Source organism: Amblyomma mixtum, chromosome 2, assembly GCF_055824585.1.
Source record: "Amblyomma mixtum isolate Tamu chromosome 2, ASM5582458v1, whole genome shotgun sequence".
Classification (NCBI taxonomy): Eukaryota; Metazoa; Arthropoda; class Arachnida; order Ixodida; family Ixodidae; genus Amblyomma; species Amblyomma mixtum.
Genome location: NC_143013.1, coordinates 298,320,702 through 298,338,034, shown reverse-complemented (window position 1 = coordinate 298,338,034; position 17,333 = coordinate 298,320,702). Strand labels below are relative to the sequence as shown.

The window sequence follows — 17,333 nt, the reverse complement described above, 5'->3', positions numbered from 1 at the left end:
GACAGAAAGCGGAAGCGAATACCACCATTTATTGCCAGTTGAGCGCCGAATAACTCGACGAGGTATTTTAGAACCGAAGCGGGCAAACAGGGCGCCGCCATGTTGTCTCCGCAAGCCCCGCAAAGACGCTACGCTATTTCCAGAAAATTGCGTGCGTACGCTAAACGCTAAGCTTCTTTTAGCGTTCTGCGCATGCGCATTCTACATGCGCTATTTTATTGCGTACGCAAAGGTTTTGCGTACGCTATACTAAAACTGTCTACTGGTCGTCACTGTATACGGATGACAGGCCTTGGGCTGCAGGATTTTCATGCGGAGGAATGAGACTAAACTAGTGTGCTGGAAATATTTACAAAACACTTCGCCGCAAGTTGATTCACGATGTCTATGTGATCCAGCTGCGGCAAGATTAAGTCGCGGACCTCGTGCTCACGCCTTTGCGATAGTTACGTTGCGGCAGCTGTATACAGTCACGCCGCACGACGGGGCTCCGGAACAGCCGCGCCTTCGAACCGCAGCCTCCGCTTTCTTCACAACCTAACCACGTCATGTCTTAGTACGCCACTTCTGCTTGGGGCACTCTAACTAATATAAAATAACTCCTCCTTGGGGCACACTGGCAAATGCAGAACTTTGACATAAAGACGATTATAAACACAAACGCGAGACCACGCTTCCGTCATTCGAAGCTGGTCAACGCCTCATGGCCGCCGGAAATCTTAAATGGGACAGCATGCTCCTACAGTTAAGAAAGAAAAGTTTTCAGACGGCTGCGCCCCCAACGGTGTTTGAGAGCGGGCGTGGCGGATTCTCTCCTCTCTCCAAACGGCGCACGCGAAGATGTACCGCCGGAATATACATACAGCTGGGAAGATGGATAACAACTTCACTCCGAAAACACGAACACGCCTGTATGGGAGTAAACTGTCCTCTGGGGGACCACTTACTCCCTTTTTACTCCTTTCTGTTCAGTGTTGAGGCGGTTGGGACGGGTTTGCAGGGACGGGAATCGCGGTACACCATGCATGCCAAAGACACGCGTTGATTTTTGCACTGCAGGGCTGACCTGTCTCATTCAAAGCTTTTCACGACTATAGGATCGTCACGTGACGCTTCCTCCTATAGTTTTGCTTCCTGCATCCCACACATACAACGGCTCCTTCTAGAAACATGTTCCGCTTTTTAGGGCGCCTTTTGAAGACGATATGTCGCACCAACCAGACCTATTCGCAGTAACTACAATAGCTGCTTTACGCGCTAATTAATATCAAAAGGTGGAAAATGTTAAAATTTCATACTTTGCAAGAGCATATGCCAGAATTCCAGAAAAGGAATTATCATTCACCCACGAAGCTTAATTCCATGCTGTGGAAAATGTTTAAATTTCATACTTCCCAAGATCGTATGCCAGGATTTCAGAAAAGGAATTATCATCTACCCATGAAGCTTAATTCCATGCTGTGGAGAACTGATATCTCAACACCGTGACTCAGGTATGCTTTCAGAAAAAATACCCAGCTGGGCACCATAAGACCGATATCAATCACACAGTGCGTGGGCAAACTCTTCGAGCACGTCATCGTTACCAGGCTCCAACCATATCTGGAGTCCAACGACTTCCTCCCTCATACCGTGTTCGGCTTCAGACGTATGACCCAGACTGCCCCGCTGCGATGGCTCAGTGGTTACTGCGCTCGACTGCCGAGTCCGAGGACGCGGGTTCGATCGCGACCGCGGCGGTTGCGTTTCGATGGAGGCGAAATGTTAAAATGCTAGGCACCTGTGTACCGTGCGATGTCAGTGCACGCTAAAGCCCCCCCCCCCCCCCCCCCCCCCTTTCGCTACGACGTCCCTCATAGACCATGTCGCTTTTGGACGTTAACCCCCCACTATTACTATTTGATCCCGTCTACCACAAGAAACGCGCGCACCTTGAGCGGTCCCGTGAGGTGCTGCAAAGGACAATTTGCACCACGTGAGCAACAATGTCAGCAAAGAATCGCGACAGTATCCGTGCAGCTAATCAGTGCTTTTTTCGTGCTGAACGCAAATGTGCTGGAAAAACGCCTCCTCCATTTCAATGCCAGTCACATCGCTCGCATAGGAACGACACCCCTTTAGACGCCTTTATTCGTTTCTGTTCACTCGTATACGTGCCACCTCAGCGCGGAGCACTGGCTTACGTCACACTAGCGAATTACTGGCATGGCTGTAGAGAAAGCGCAAACTCGCGAAAAAATATATATACAACCTATTTCCTGACGTATGTCGTTATTTAAGGGTGCTATTTCCCTCTCACTGCAGGTGGGCCGGCAGCCGGCACAAAGGCTAGCACATGAGAGCGGGTAAGAAATTGTAATATGAAAGCGCCTTGGGCCTAAACTAGCTCATGTGTCTGGTATTGAAATCGAGGCGTTGGTTAGACCAACCCTAGACCATGCGTGGCAACGCTGATGCGCTGAGCTTGTCCAAGACAGGTACATTCATAGACAAGCTAACCTGGAACGACGATTAAGGACTACTGGCGGCTCCATCAAACCACCAGAACACGAAACAAAAGTGAGATAAACGCCGGCGAGATAGTGTCTCCTTTCGAGAGGAATGACCCTGCGGTGATAACGCCCGCGAAGGTCCATTTTCGAAACTAAGAACATAAGCACGATCTTTTTTTTTTTTTTTTTGCGACAGAACAAAGTGCTCAGGGTCAGAGCGTAGGAATGATATGGAACGAGGCGCAGGGGCACCTTCTATTCCCTGCGCTCTCGTGCCGGTGTTTACCTCTTTACCGCGCACAAACCGCCACAACTTACTCCTATGTCTTCGTACACTCCAAACACGAATATGCCTGTATCGGAGTAAAAAGAGAGTTTGCTGTCGTCTCCCTTTTTACTCCGTTCTGTTTAGAGTGCAGCTGCACGGTGCTACCGATAGTTTCTGGACGCTGTTCCGTCGATTCTGCTTAGCTTGTACACAACTGTACATGCATTTTTTTCCCTCTTTCTCTCTGCTCCTTGATTTCATCAATCATTTCGAACTCTTCGCGGAGGTGTTCGGGCGTCCTACCATGGTGGCTCAGTAGTTAATGCGCTCGGCTGGCGATCCCGTGGACGCTTTTCGATGCGACCGCGTTTCGATGCAGGCGAAGCGTAAAGTACGCCCGTGGGCTGTACGACGAAAATGATAATTGAAAACTGGTTTGGTTTTGGTTTCGTTTTTGGGAAGGGAAATAGCGCAGTAATTGTCTCACATATCTCGGTGGACACCCGAACCGCGCCGTAAGGGAAGGGAGGAAGGTGGGAGTGAAAGAGGAGTTCCCGGACTACTATAAAGAAACCGCAGGTGGCCGAAATTCATCCGCAGCACACCAGCACGGCGCCTCTTTCCCTCTCCCTTCTTTCATCCCCTCCTTTTCTCCCTTCCCTCGAGGAGCGGTTGAGGCACGTGGGTTGAGGTGTCCACCGAGAAGTGAGACAGATACTGCGTCTATCTTGTTCTCAAAAGCAATATTCATTTTTGCATTACATACTGTCCGCCTCATATGCACCGCGACTGAAGGCAGCCTCCTAGAAACGCTCTCGGGACGGTTGCAACCGCAACGGGGTGCTGAGAACGATAAAGCATGCGCAAAGCGCAACCGTGCACGGTCACACTTCTCTCGGCGGGGTCATCAGAGCGGCGAGACCGTGCGCCGCGGCCGATGATGCGCCATGTCCCCGTGGGAATTCGCGGCGATGCCCACTTTGAAATCTCGGCGGTACCGCGCGAAACCCTTCGTGCCCGGCCCGCGAACAGCGGTCGCCGTCTCGTCCGGATTTGCATTGGAAATGCCGACGCCGCTCACTTTGGAGCTCGCCTCACGTGTCGATTCGCGCACATACATTCTGCGACCGTCGCTGCTTTCCCTCTCTCACCTCTGCCTGCAGTTCTGCGATTGCGTTCATGCGGAATCAGACTGAATACAGGAAGGAAAAAAAGAAATTACGAGAAGCAAAAATTGGGAGACAAGGAAGATCATTTGGGCGAGGGCGCCGGCTGCAAATCTCAGGGCAAAAGTAACATGTTTGGGACAAAAGCAAGTGTAATCACCCCGAGGGGAAGCTCTTGTTTCTTCTTCCATTTTTCAACTTTTCTTTTTTCACATTCATCTTCCTTTTTAATGCGGGCTGAAAAGGCTGCACCCAGAACTCCCAGGAGTTCAAATGTGGCTGCGCGAAGCACTTCCTATAATTCAACTTTTCTCTTTACTAGACCCCGTACCAATGCCCCACATAATAGCAATGCATTCTTTAGCTTCTTTTTCAAATTCAATCCTTTGAATAATCCCAGCAGTTCTCGCAATTGGGTCAGGGTCGAATTAACAATAATCGACCGCATCTCGGAACAGAGGTTCCATGAGCAGGAAAACAAACCGCCCGCATCAGGGAAAATCTATTTTGGTAAGCAACGTCAGCAGGCAAGAACGCTTCCGGTCTGCATAAAGGGCCTCGTTTTTCTCTCGCACGGAGGACTGAATCGATCATATCAGTTTTGTAACCCATGCATTAACGCCATTAATCGGGGTTAGTCAGTTTAAATTAATAATGGAAACAAACCAGAGCGCAGGAGGAGGGCAGATGAGAGTAACAAACACCAGCATTGACACTCACAATTAAATTTTATTATAAGATAAGGGAGCATTGATATACGAACGAGAAAAAAAAATGTGTCAGAACTTGGAACAATTTTAGAACACATATTGGTGGAACGTGGTACACCTCAGTACATCAATGTCAGTTTTTCCTGTACAAATTTTAGCCACATGTGGCAGCTCTATTGTGTGTTCCAGTTACCTGTCCTCTGTCTTCCATGTACTGGTTCCTTTCCCACACGAATTTGGTAAACTACTGTCAGACAGCTTGGCCTGTTGTTGTTCCATTACTATGGGGAACAGCGCAGCAACAAAGGACAAAAGGAATAGATAAGACAGGCCAAGCTTTTTTTCTTTTTTCCTTGAAAAATTAATTGCGGAACATGTCTACAGTTCTTATGCGAAGGCATACAGCACACATTGGGAATATTTATGAGAAAAACAACAGCTGCCTCTGATGCTTCTTGAACAGATGGCAGAAGTGCAATTTTTAACATTGCCCATTCACGCGCTGCACTTGGCTGATTTCTGTTACTTCGAGAAGTAAATGAATGAAAGCATAACAAAAGCCCTACAGGAGAACATAAAACTGCTGCTTGACGTGCGACTCTTTTGATTATGCACAAAGATAGACAATGACAATATAAACAACCACAAAGACATTATATAAAAAAAGTTAATTATACAGCCGTAGTGTAGTACGCTATAATTCTAAACACACAACGCACAATATGATGCACATTGGGCAGATGGTGAACAAATGTACAACTGCGAGAACACTCAAAATTCTTTAAAAAGACAGCTCGAGCTCCCACTTAATGACCGATTACAAAAAGTGAATTGCACATCAGAACTAGAAAGAAAAAACGAGATTATTCCAACACCAAGGGCACCTTAGAAAGCATACTTTATTGCAAGGAACTCCCGGCAGTGTATCTACCAGGCATCAGTTATTTAGCTCAGAAAAGAGTAACCTGCCATCCCTGACCCGTCCTCAGCCTGTTACCGGCAACCGCATGAATAAGAGTGGGATAGGGTTCGAATGTCCTTCATAATTAACCTGTTACTGGTGATAAAAGAGAGGTGATAAACTGCATATAAGAACAAATTTACCAACTATAGTGCCGAGAGGGCATGCTTGTCCATATTCGCAAGAAGCCAGACAGCCTGTGCTTGCGTTTGTGTAAGCTCCTTCAATTGCAGCTGCACATGGGCATTGACAGAAACTGCAGATCTGCAAGCTCTGCATGAATTCAAGCCAGTACTCCATCCATGATTAGCATACAGGTAAGGATGTTTGTATGTTTGCATACAAATTTAATTTGTTGACACCGAGGAATAAAGAGAGATAGAAAACCTGTGGGCCACTGCAGAAGCCAGGGAAAGTGCACTGCCAATCCCAGGGCTTCCAACATTGGCACTAAAGGAGCAGAAATTTCAACCCCTATGTGCAACTGTTCTGAAAGTTTTTTACGGACTAAATATATCTGCTGTCAAAGAAATGAAGCTTGTAATGTTTTAAGATCTCTCTCTGAAAACAGTTCGCTCATCTCAAGCAATGAAAGAATGAGTTTATTACCTTTAGCCAGTTATGCACATAATTAAGCAGTAGTGTACACATGCTAGATGCAATTTGTGTGTCAGATGCCACGTAACCCCCCTCCCCCCCCCCCCCCACACACACACACGCACACACGCACGCACACACACACTATACTTTTTTTTTTTGTAGTGGAGACTTTATATGCATGTCAGTGATATACCTCTTGCATTAGTGGCGAGTTCACAATGAATGGTCGCAAACACACCAGCTGTGATTAGGTGTACCTGAAAGCGCGCACTTCACGTGGCATGACTGCATGAAACGATATCCAGTGCAATAACGCTCCCATACGCTCCTCGCTACGACGCGAGCTCCTGTAGGCCAACTACGCGAAACAGTGCAACACGGCCTCAAAAACTTTTGTTGCTGTCATTGCAGCTGAACGCTTCTTTCGAAGTGGCACTAACACCACTCGTTTTCAACCCCAAGCGCACAGTAAAGAATGAGCACAATCTGAAAGTTTTGTCAACGACGCTCACGTACTACGGACGAGCGCGGAAAACATGGTAACTGCAGAGGACAAAGCAAAATGGTTAAGGCCCCTATCCCTTCTTTAACTTGTTTTTTACAGCCGGAATCACTAGGGTGTTTCCCGTGAAGCAGTGTTTCTTATAACCTCAGTGAGGTTGACATACGTAGTACACGAAAGAAAAAAAAAAGGAAACAAACAGGAGAAATGTATACAATCGTTGAGGCGCAGCACGCAGCTCCTACGAGCGCGAAAGGTGACACTTCAATGAAGAACAACACAGTTATGTTGCCTCCCCGCAACAAGCATGCTCGAAGTCCAAAATTGGCGAGGCTGACTTGTCTCCCTACCGCGGAAACGGCGCGAGCAAGGTAAACAAGGCAGTAACCGCGCGCATCACAGGTAATGCGTGTAAGCAAGAAGGGCACAGTATTAACAGCAGCGTTGGTTCCACTGAGAATTTTATCCTTTCTACATAAGTAAGACGCGTGAAATTTTGCATTACTCACTGCAGTTTTGGATCAGGCCGAGCAACAAAACTACTGCATCTGTACTGAAGCGCACTGGAGGGGTCCGCAACAGCCGCGTAGGAAAAGTCGACAGCCATCAGCTGCCGTAATTCGTACTCACACTTATGACATGTCGCACTTCACACTTGCAATTATCAAGTCCGAAGTAACTCACACGCACCACAACACAACGCGCACATCCGCACGACCATCGCGAGAAAAGGGCAATGAAGTTTTGAGCCCTCCGAGGTTTCGCGCGTGCCGCCATCTGTTCGCAAAAGCGCGCACCAACTCAAAAATGAGTCGCTTTGCTGAGCTTTGGCAGGTAACCGCAGCAAGTTGTGCTGCGGCCAACATAAATTTAGATATTAAAATGAAGTATCGTTTTGATTGAATCATCAAAAACACCAAAAGGAACGAACTAGTACTAAAAAAAATGCATAGGATTGATTTATATTGCAGCAAAACCAGCCATTTGCTGTCTTCCGATGTGGTCTAGTGGCTAGGATACCTGGCTTTCACCCAGGAGGCTCGGGTTCGATTCCCGGCATCGGAGTATGCTTGGTCCCATGGTGTAATGGTTAGCACTCTGGACTCTGAATCCAGCGATCCGAGTTCAAATCTCGGTGGGACCTGCATTTTTTTTTAAATTTTTATTGATTACAAGGCGCGTGTTTGATGCTCTCATAGGTGGTCTACATTTCAAGATAGGCTCCATTGCGCCGTTCGCTAGCTCTAGTGTGGCATATGTTTTGAGTCTTTTTTTTTTCTCTCTATTGAAGGATGTGCATTTGGTGCTATTCGTTGGCCGAATACTTTTCAATTCGATCGTTTGCAGGCATTTAAGCGGCCGCTCTCGTTGCTCCGGTCGGCCCACCTCTCTTCGCTATGCTTTCTGTAGCGCTGTGCACCCTCACGCGACACTTTCCAGTCACACTACTCGCATGCTTCACCAACTAGCCCACGTAGCTATTTTTGATAGAAACACAGAGCGATTTATTTTTACTTCCAGGCTTGAGAGCTTTTATAAAAATAGCAATGATGCTCCGGTAGACGCTGCAGCTTTCATCGTCCATGTTGCATCGTAATCTTCAAATATGTCGTATGAATTAGAGGCTAATATACAGAGACTTCCATTTTTATGTGACCTAATTAAAGGAGTAGAAGCCTACGAGAGCTGATTTTTGTTTCTCCCGTCGTTACGGTTTCAAAAGCCGAACAGCGGTACAACTATACGACTGGTGGCGCCATCTGGTTTGTTCACCGTGGAGTTTCGGTAAAGGAGGGACGTGTTTTGTGGGGTGCTGAAGACTGACAAGGACGGGATGGCGAGGCCGCCGTCCTGATTATCTGATATAACAAAGTTTGTCTAAGTCTAAGTCTAAGACGCTTCTTCACAAGACTTAAAATTCAGTGGAGTTCTGGCCAAACTAAGTTTTTCGTGATCATTGACAAAGCAGCTAAAAAGCGCCTTCAAACCATCGCTGAGACAACGGCTTGTTTTGTTTCGTCGCCGCCGCAGACGATGCAAATATCTGAATCTTACTTTTTCTTATCGATTCAGGCAAGTACAGTCTTTGTCAAAAGTTTAGAGCCCAGGGGGTTTACTTTTTAGCCTTGCGGTGGGAGTCCTGAAGCGTTTTGGGAAGTCCTACCCATTGAAGGAGGCAGAACCAGAAATCTTCTTACCCAGAGGAAATTTGGAGCGCTGGAGATGCATCACGAACCCCACAGTTAGGCTCAGAAGCAAACCCCCTGGGCTCCAAACTTTTGATCAAACAAACGTAGCATAAAACAATTCTGCCGACCAAATGCCATTTCTGTGCGAAATTTGAGCACGAACAATTCAACGCTCTGACGAGGTAAAAATGCATTCTACGGCGCGCGTTTAATTGCGGAGAAGTCTGACGAGCGGCTTTTTCAGAGACAAGTGTACGCCATCGTTTGCCTTCTTTTTGCTACACAAAAATTTGGTTTATTCCACTCATTTTGCCTTTACGCTTAGAAGACCCTCCGCGGTGGCTCAGTCGTAAAGGCACTCTGGCGAAAATCTTTTCCAGCTCCACTGGCTTATGGAACAATTTCCAGTTGGTTCCAGTTGGAAGCAACAGGAACCCAGTTGGTTCCACTGGAACCAGCGGGTTCGAACCCGACCGTGGCGGCCGCGTTTCGATGGAGGCGAAACACAGAAATGCGCCCGTGTGCCGTGCGATGTCAGTGCCGTAGAGTGGTCAGCGCACGGTAAGGATCCGCAGACAGTCGAAATTATTCCGGAGACCTCCACTACGGCACTTCTATCGTCCTTTCTCCTTTCAATCCCGCCTTTTGGGTGTCCACCGAGATGTCAGACAGTTACTGCGCCATTTCCTGTCCTCAAAAACCACTAAAGAAATTACAGGGTTCTCCAAACGATGTTCACATTTCTTGCGTACGTTACACGAGAGCCAGGGGGGTAAAGCGCGGTTGGTATATAGCGTGTTGCGTAAATCAGAGAAAATCGAAAAAAAAAATTCTCTCGGCCTAACCGCACGTTTCTTGGGGCTCAAATTTCGCACAAAGGTTGCATTTGGCGGTCAGTTTTGTTTTATACTACATTTAGGTGGGGTACTTGCCTGATTCGGTCAGAATTATTTGGAAATCCCCATCGTCTGCGGCGACGGGGAACCAAAACCGAAAGCTTCGCAGCCGTGGTACTCGTAGCGCCATCTCATACACACCGAAGAAACCCAGTTGTGCTAAATTGGTGAGCAAATCATCTTTGCTTGGTGCTGTTTGCTGCGAAGCAGCGCAAGACATCGCCGAAAATGCGGTCGTACAGCGATCAAGAGAAGGCCATGGCCGTGATTTGGCTATGCGAGTCCAAGTCCTCAAACGCCGCCCTCCCCGGTAGAGGACTCGTTTCTCCGTTGAGTGCGAGACGGCGCCACGGGTACCAGTGCTGCGAAGCTTTTCGGTTTTGGTTTTCTGTCGCCGCAGACAATGGGGATTTCCAAATAATTCTGACCGAATCAGGCAAGTACCCCACCTAAATGTAGTATAAAACAAAACTGACCCCCAAAAGCAACCTCTGTGTGAAATTTGAACCCGAACAAACTGGCAGTTATGCCGAGAGAATTTTTTCTCGATTTTCTCTGATTTATGCAACAGTTGGTATTAGCCATGGAGGAAAAAAAACTAAGGAGGGAGCGTGACGTCACGCGGCCAGCGTTCGCAAGCCGAGTGTTTTGAAGTCGTTTTCTCCCTCAGTTTTTCGCTCTCCGAGCCGGTCCTTTATGTTTTGATTCCGGTATGTTTTAGTGCGCGCGTATGCGCGACCCGCGGCGCGGGCGTCTACAGCAAGGAAGTTGATCTACAGTTAGTCTGCCGCGCTAATCGGCGCATGCGCGCGCGCAGCGGGGCTAGACTTTACCGCACGCTATCACGTGGTGCAATCACGGGGGGACACACTCTTTTTTTTTTTGCTATATCTTTACTTGTTAAGACGAGGCTTCAAGGTTGTCGCCGGACGCTCCCTCCTCAGTTTTTTTTCCTCCATGGTATTAGCTGTATGACGAGAACAACGCAAAAAGAAATGTCACCGAAAGTACAGTGTACATGACGAAAACGCGCACCCGACTTCCGGGACAAGCCGTTTATCATCCGGTAGCTTCACCTGGCTTCACTCCATAGAGTTAATATATAGTGCCTAGAATTCTAGGCACTATATATTCTAATATTCTAATATTCTAGGCACTATAGTTAATAGGACCAACTCACTCCATGGAGGAAGAAAGAACTCGAGCTTCCTTCGGAAAGCGGGGATGCGGCATCGAGCCCCATAATTGGGATCAATGGCTGTGTCAGCGATGCGCGCGTATCGGTTATGGTTGTAAAGATAGGTGGTTTGCTGCACTGAGCCGTTAAAAAGAGATTAGCCGCAGTGCTGTAATTTTAGAAACTTTATTGTTGCCCTAATTCTAGCCATCATCACCATCACCAGCAGCTGTCATAGCGGCTCCCTTAAGTTTCAGCATGGGTTTCAGCGTGGGCCAGTGCGTGCTTGCCAACATGTACGCGGAATGTAAACATGCGTTGCATTAAATAGTGATCGGCACATTCTTGCCGTCTCTTAGCGACTGAGTTGTTTCTGTGAATCTTTTGACATGCACAGACGAAAGAAATTACCAGTTCAGGTACATTTATCGAGTTTTGCATGCGGCTTGTTGGGCACTTGCGCGTTAACGCTTCAATCATGTGGCTTTGTGCTCCCTATCTTTAGAAGCTCCCACCGTCGCAGACTACTCCGTCTACATCATCCTTGAACTCGGAAGACGCTGGAGATGAAGAGGTTTGTGTGTCCCATACCTAAGGAACGTTGTGACATGATCGCGGTTCATGTTCATCGCAGGACGCCGGCGAAAAGTTTGAGCGGGAACTGACGTGGTGTATTGAGCAGCTGAATGCATCCCTGTCGAAAATTGACTCAAAGAAGAAAAACTGTGAGTTGGCATTCCCTTTTATTCCTTCAAATGGGCGTGTGCAATGTTTATTTATTTGCTGATCATTCACAGACTCGGAACACTTGCGGGCTCTCCAGACCCTGCAAAGCGCGAAAGCACCGTTGGCGAAGAAAAGGCAGGTTATGAGCATGACACTTGGGAATTACAGGGAAAAGATGAAGGAAGAAAAGGCCAAGTTTGTCGCAGGTATGAGCCTACTGCGTCGTAAGAAAATCGCGCTGCTTTTTTTGTGTTGGAGTGTGGTAGTTCGTAGTTCTTGCACATGTTTCAGGTCATTTCGCAGCAGGACCTTAACTTTTCGTTTATTTTGAATGAATGAATGAGTGTTCATTTGACTGACGCCACTTTTTTTTGAGTGTATACGAAAATCACATGGACAACTTTACCTCCAGCCCATTGTGAGCGAAAGCGGTCGTTATTTCTGCCGCCGCGGTGCTAAAACTTGTTTCGAGCGATCGCTGCTCGAGCGGCCAGAACGACGAGGTTCCAGCAAGTAAATTTTTCTCCTGATCGCGCCGCTCTGTCGCTTGCATGTGAAACAGCCTTGGGTCAGGTTACGAAATCAGACCAGTTAATGTCTTAATATGCTCATCGGCACACTTGGACCTATTTTGCCATAGCTGCCAATTAAACTGAACATGCTCATGAATTTTCAATTTTGTTTAGCTACAGCATACCCTGGATCATAAATCCCGGCTGTAGTATTACTTCCCGAAATTGCTGAATTGGTGCTCAAATAACTGCTGGCAGGTCAGGCACTTAAACTGTCTGCTGTTACATCTGAAATTTTTTGGTTTGGTTTATGGTTTATCCGGTGTTAAACATCCCAAAGCGACTCAGGCTATGAAGGATGCCATAGTGAAGGACTCCGGAAATTTCAACCACCAGGGGCTTTTTGTCATGCACTGACATCGCACGGGCTTCTAGAATTTCCCCTCCATCGAAATTAGACTGCCATGGCCGGGATAGAGCCCGCCGTGTCTTTCGGGTCAGCAGCAGAGTGCCATAACCACTCGGCCATCGCGGCAGCTGAAATTTTTTGCACTTCTGGCAAGTTAATATGTGCAAATTGTGTATCAAAACTGTGCGACGCTGTTTACAATCTTCATTTGTGTGGTGGATCCTTTCCATTTTTCAGAGTCCACCCAGAAGACTAGGCTTCAGCCCCAGAGTTCTCCAGAGACTAAGTCTGTCTTCCTACGAAAAGTGGCAGTGCCAAACAAAGACAGTTCTTCTGGTGTTCCAGCATCTGTCACAGAGTTCAAGTTCAACTTTTCCATTGACCCTGAGGACTCTTAAGGTGCATTGTCTTTTTATTTTTAATAAGAATAAAAAAAGAGCCTTCATGTACTGTAGATTTGCACTGATTTCTTGAAAGCTGGTGCTGTGAATGGATTGCAGCAACTGTAATGTTGTGCCTTTTTCAATCAATAATTTTAGTCTCATGGTTCCGATTACACTGCAACTATAAAGAACCTCATGATTTGCTTCTTATCAGTATCTTGGAAAAAACAGCGCTAAACGAAAGGACAACGAAAAAGAGTACAACAGGACCGGCGCTGACTATCAACTGAAGGCTTTATTAGGAACAACACGCAATATATACTCCCATGACAACCAAGAACGCATGGCAACACCAAAAGCTACAATGATACATCAATGGTGTTGCCATACATTTTGGTGTTGCGATGCGTTCTTGGTTGTCATTGGAGTATATACGCGTGTTGTTCCTAATAAAGCCTTCAGTTGATAGTCAGCGCCGGTCCTGTTGTACTCTTTTTCGTTGTCCTTTCATTTAGCGCTGTTTTTTCCAAGAAACATGTACCAACTAGCTCAACTCTCCGTTTTATTGAAGTTTATTTCTTATCAGTACATGTCCTGAAACAAATAGACAAAAAATCAGGTTGATGACAGCAGGAGCTAAAAGGAAAGAGCTTACTCATGGGCATGTGCCATTTTGCTTTTGGATGTCTTTGCACTGTGCTGTTGTCAAAAAATTATTAACCCGCTAGCCAACACACATGTTGAAGTTCTGAAGTCTCGCATTCAACAACAAATGAGGCACTGCTTCAAAAATATGACAGAATTAAAAATGCTGACAGTCATTTACATGCACCATGTTCTAAATACATATCGTGAGCACAAGCCAGTACAGTAGCTAATTTATTTTATGTACTTTATATGCAGCTGAAAAGATTCACATGTCGACGTGTGTGTGTGCACAACAACCCGTATGTACTATCAGCGTCAAATGAAACGCGAACAAAACACCTGAAACGCGAGAACAAAAAATCAAGCATATTAGAGGCTGGTGATGAAATACAGGTGCGGGCTATTAACATTTCAGAACAGCGGTCTTTTCGGCTTCGATGAGAAAATCAACTGCTCATGTATTTTGCCTCCCTAGTATAATATCTGCGAGTTGTGCTGTTCGCGTTTCAATTGGCTTGTTTGCGTTTCAATTGACGCTGATAGTACATGTGCATGCATACACACATGTTGTTTATCCATTAGTTGAGGTTTTCTTGCTGGGGGCTAAAACTTTCCACGTAGCTTTGTCTTGTATTCAGTGCATAAAATGCTTATGAGTGAGAAAAATCTAATGGGCTTTATATCACAACAAAACAAAATATGTTAGCAGTAGTCGCTTACAGATTGTGTATTGTAACAGAAGGTAATCTATAATGAACTGTTCAGCAAGGCATGGGTACATTATTTTTACCTCTTGGAGTATAGCAATCAGTTCATGGCAACATTACTGTCGAGCTTTAGTAATATGATACTTATTTAGGAGCAAACATCTTGCAATGGGAGACATCCATTAGTTTTTGGATGGTAAAAAAGAATGCTTTTTGAAGGTCAGTCAGTTTTTGTGCCTAAAAACTGAGACACATAATTGACCTGCTTGTAGAACACATGATGAGCTGAAGCGTGGTTTCAGATTCTTGGCGGGACTACAAAGTCATAAGCACAAAATCGCCTTAATTTGTAGTCATTGGTACTGCTACGTGCTTGGCTATGATGGGTCCGAAGTCCCCGAGAATTCCATTTGGCATCAAGCATACATGTTAAAACAGATAAAGTTGCACATGTTTAAAATCTGCACTGTCAAAGAACTGCAATGTTTGAGAGTTTAGCCTTGTGGTAGTTAGGCAGGAGCAGGATAATACAAATGGTCACAAGCGGGTAGACATACCTCGGCAAAATCGCAAGTGCACACTGAGGCTCACTCATTAAAGTTTGGTCAACTTATGGGTTCACTTAAACTCACGCAGGCCGGGCTCACTTGAACTCAACTCAAACTCATTGGGGCTTACTCTGACTCGATGTGCTTCGACTCACGACCCATTCGGGCTCACTCGTTCATCTCAACTCACGACTGGTTTGGGCTTCTCACTCATTTCGACTTGAGACACACATGGGCTCACTGAAGCGCTCACTGAAGGGGTGCACTGCACCTCTAAGCCGACCGAGACACACGACAAAGGACCCCCCGCCCTCCGTGCAGCGACACAGTGGAACTCGCACAGAGCTTCAGAAACATCCGCACGCAGCTCATTACAGCACTCACACCCGCGTGAACCAGCAAAAGGGAAGGGACAAAACGCCGTCTTCCAATCACTTCCACGTAATCATGTTCTTTGGTCGCCCATAGACCTTGCCAAGCTACCTCACCCTCAAGCGTCCTTGGTTGCTGCAGTAAATCATTTCCCTCCTCTGCTGTCAGCAGAAGAAAAAAAAAAAAAAGCGCACACTGTTATTGCGAAAACACAGACCATGATCTTAGCCCGAGCCCGAACTGATGCAAAACTCTGACCATTATCTGAACGAGAGTCTGGACTCGCTCAAAACTCAGGTCATGATCTGAATGCTAGTCAGAACTCGCTCACCACTCAGATAATGATCTGAACGCGAGCCTGAGTGAGCATTAAGTGAGTGGACTCGGGAGTGAGTCCACTGGCCTGTGGTGGTAGGATTGGAAAATGAAATGAAAGAGGTGAGGGGACAGCCAGAAAGGATAGGGGGGAGAGAGGTACTATATAAAAGTATTCTATTTACAGGGTTGTCAGATCAAAAAGAACTTTTGAGAAACTGGCATTTTGACAGAAATTTCAGCCTATTTTTTTTACTAGCTACGGCCACAAAACTTGAAGCCACTTCTTTTCCGTTTTCAATGAAAATTTTTTCGTATAGTTAGAAAGACCTTATGGATATGAAATCTCATATTTTATAAAATTTGATATTTTTTTTTAATTTGAAAGCCGTGCCCCCCCCCCCCCCCCCCCCCCCCAAACAGCCAAAGGGTGGCCATGACGTTTAAGTGGCCATGAAACCATGAGCAATAAAAATCTGCGATATAGCTGCTTGTTCATCCGTTCTTCAGACTCTTACGAGCTAGGTGGTGTAAATATCGCGTGTTGCGCAAATAAACGCGCCCCGTAAAATGCTTCTTTAAGCTAAACGGGCGCATTGTTCGAGCTCAAATTTCGCATAGAAATGGCATTTGGTCGGCAGAATTGTTTAATACCACGTTTGCTTGGGGTACTTACCTGATTCGAACAGAATAAGTCGGATATTCACATCGTCTGCGGCGACGTTGAAGGAAATTAAGCTGCTTTGTCAGCTATCGCACCGGTGGCGCCATCTCATTTGTTGGTCGTGAAGAATCAGCAAAGGAGGGGCTTTCGGGGCGTTTGAAGACGCTCTTTCACCTTTTTTTTAATGCTCACAAAAAACTTAGCTTGCTGAAAACTTAGTTTTGCCGAGCTAAGTTTTCTGTAACCATTAAAAATTCAGTTGAAAGAGCCTTCAAACTCCCCGAACCCCCTCTTTTGCCGATTCTTCGTGACCAATAAACGAGATGGCGCCACCAGTGCGATACCTGACAGAGCAGCTTAATTTCCTTCGTCATCGCCGCAGACAATGTGAATATCCAACTTATTCTGTTCGAATCAAGTAAGTACCCCAAGCAAACGTGGTATTAAACAATTCTGCCGGCTAAATGCCATTTCTATGCGAAATTTGAGCTCGAACAATGCGCCCGTTTAGCTGAAAGAAGCATTTTACGGGGCGCGTTTATTTCCGCAACACGCGATATTTGTGTGAAATGAAACGACAATGCAACGATTATATTGCAGTTTGTGCTTCATGCGACTGCAGTTTTCTTGCAAGTCTGCCACTGTCTGGCTGTTGAAAACAAAGCCAAAACATGAGAAGAAATTCAATGATGTTTTTCTTACTAGGTGTAGGCAAACTCGTGTAGGCATGTAGGTGTAGGCATGTTGTGATCTATGCATTGAATTCAGTGTCTGTACCCGTATACTATGCTAAAGAAGTTTGTAAAACAACTGGGGAAGTAGCACTAGACACTGTATGGTATTCTGCAAATACTGGCTGTGCTGGGATAACAGCACTTAGATTCGAATCTTACCATTGCTCATGGTGTGGATCTAGATACGTCAAAGTTGCAAGCCTGTTCCCATAAATTTTTGCAGCACACGTGTTCTCATTGAAAGGGCATCACAAAGCCTTCGTGCAGCAGCATTTATGAGCAAGTTTATTTAACAGAAACTCAAGTTTGGGCCCTCATTATTGTTGGCACAAAGTTGGAGGAATGCGAATGTCA

General features: G+C 46.2%; 2 protein-coding genes and 2 non-coding genes across 5 annotated transcripts in view; 3 read left to right on the top strand and 1 right to left on the bottom strand.

The window, feature by feature from the left end:
• The window catches only part of Hsepi (D-glucuronyl C5-epimerase), a 57,966-nt gene extending 50,501 nt beyond the window's left edge, over nt 1-7,465 (bottom strand). Inside the window, exon 1 of one of the 2 annotated variants that reach the window (XM_089574593.1) lies at nt 7,330-7,465. The gene's annotated coding sequence lies outside the window, so the exon portion shown is untranslated. Of the gene's footprint in view, nt 1-7,208 lie in introns of both variants that reach the window. The other variant, XM_089574594.1, reaches the window with a different exon arrangement.
• A 227-nt stretch (nt 7,466-7,692) lies between these two features.
• Nucleotides 7,693-7,764, top strand: TRNAE-UUC (transfer RNA glutamic acid (anticodon UUC)). The gene has a single exon. It is a non-coding gene; the product is annotated as a tRNA-Glu (tRNA).
• A 7-nt stretch (nt 7,765-7,771) lies between these two features.
• Nucleotides 7,772-7,843, top strand: TRNAQ-CUG (transfer RNA glutamine (anticodon CUG)). Its single transcript has one exon. It is a non-coding gene; the product is annotated as a tRNA-Gln (tRNA).
• A 3,383-nt stretch (nt 7,844-11,226) lies between these two features.
• On the top strand, nt 11,227-13,058 carry LOC149364633 (UPF0488 protein CG14286). Its single transcript, XM_089574591.1, has 5 exons — nt 11,227-11,380; nt 11,467-11,535; nt 11,596-11,686; nt 11,759-11,893; nt 12,846-13,058. Exons 1-5 carry the CDS (start codon nt 11,351-11,353, stop codon nt 13,004-13,006), a joined length of 486 nt encoding a protein of 161 aa, XP_089430717.1. The 5' UTR covers nt 11,227-11,350; the 3' UTR covers nt 13,007-13,058.
• Nucleotides 13,059-17,333: the final 4,275 nt, after the last annotated feature.

Excerpts from the sequence above, each read along its gene's own strand:
- LOC149364633 (XM_089574591.1), top strand. The coding sequence starts at position 11,351 with ATGCACAGACGAAAGAAATTACCAGTTCAG. Across the intron at positions 11,536-11,595 it reads AAGACGCTGGAGATGAAGAG|GACGCCGGCGAAAAGTTTGA; the intron begins GTTTGTGTGTCC and ends TGTTCATCGCAG. Across the intron at positions 11,894-12,845 it reads AAAGGCCAAGTTTGTCGCAG|AGTCCACCCAGAAGACTAGG; the intron begins GTATGAGCCTAC and ends TCCATTTTTCAG.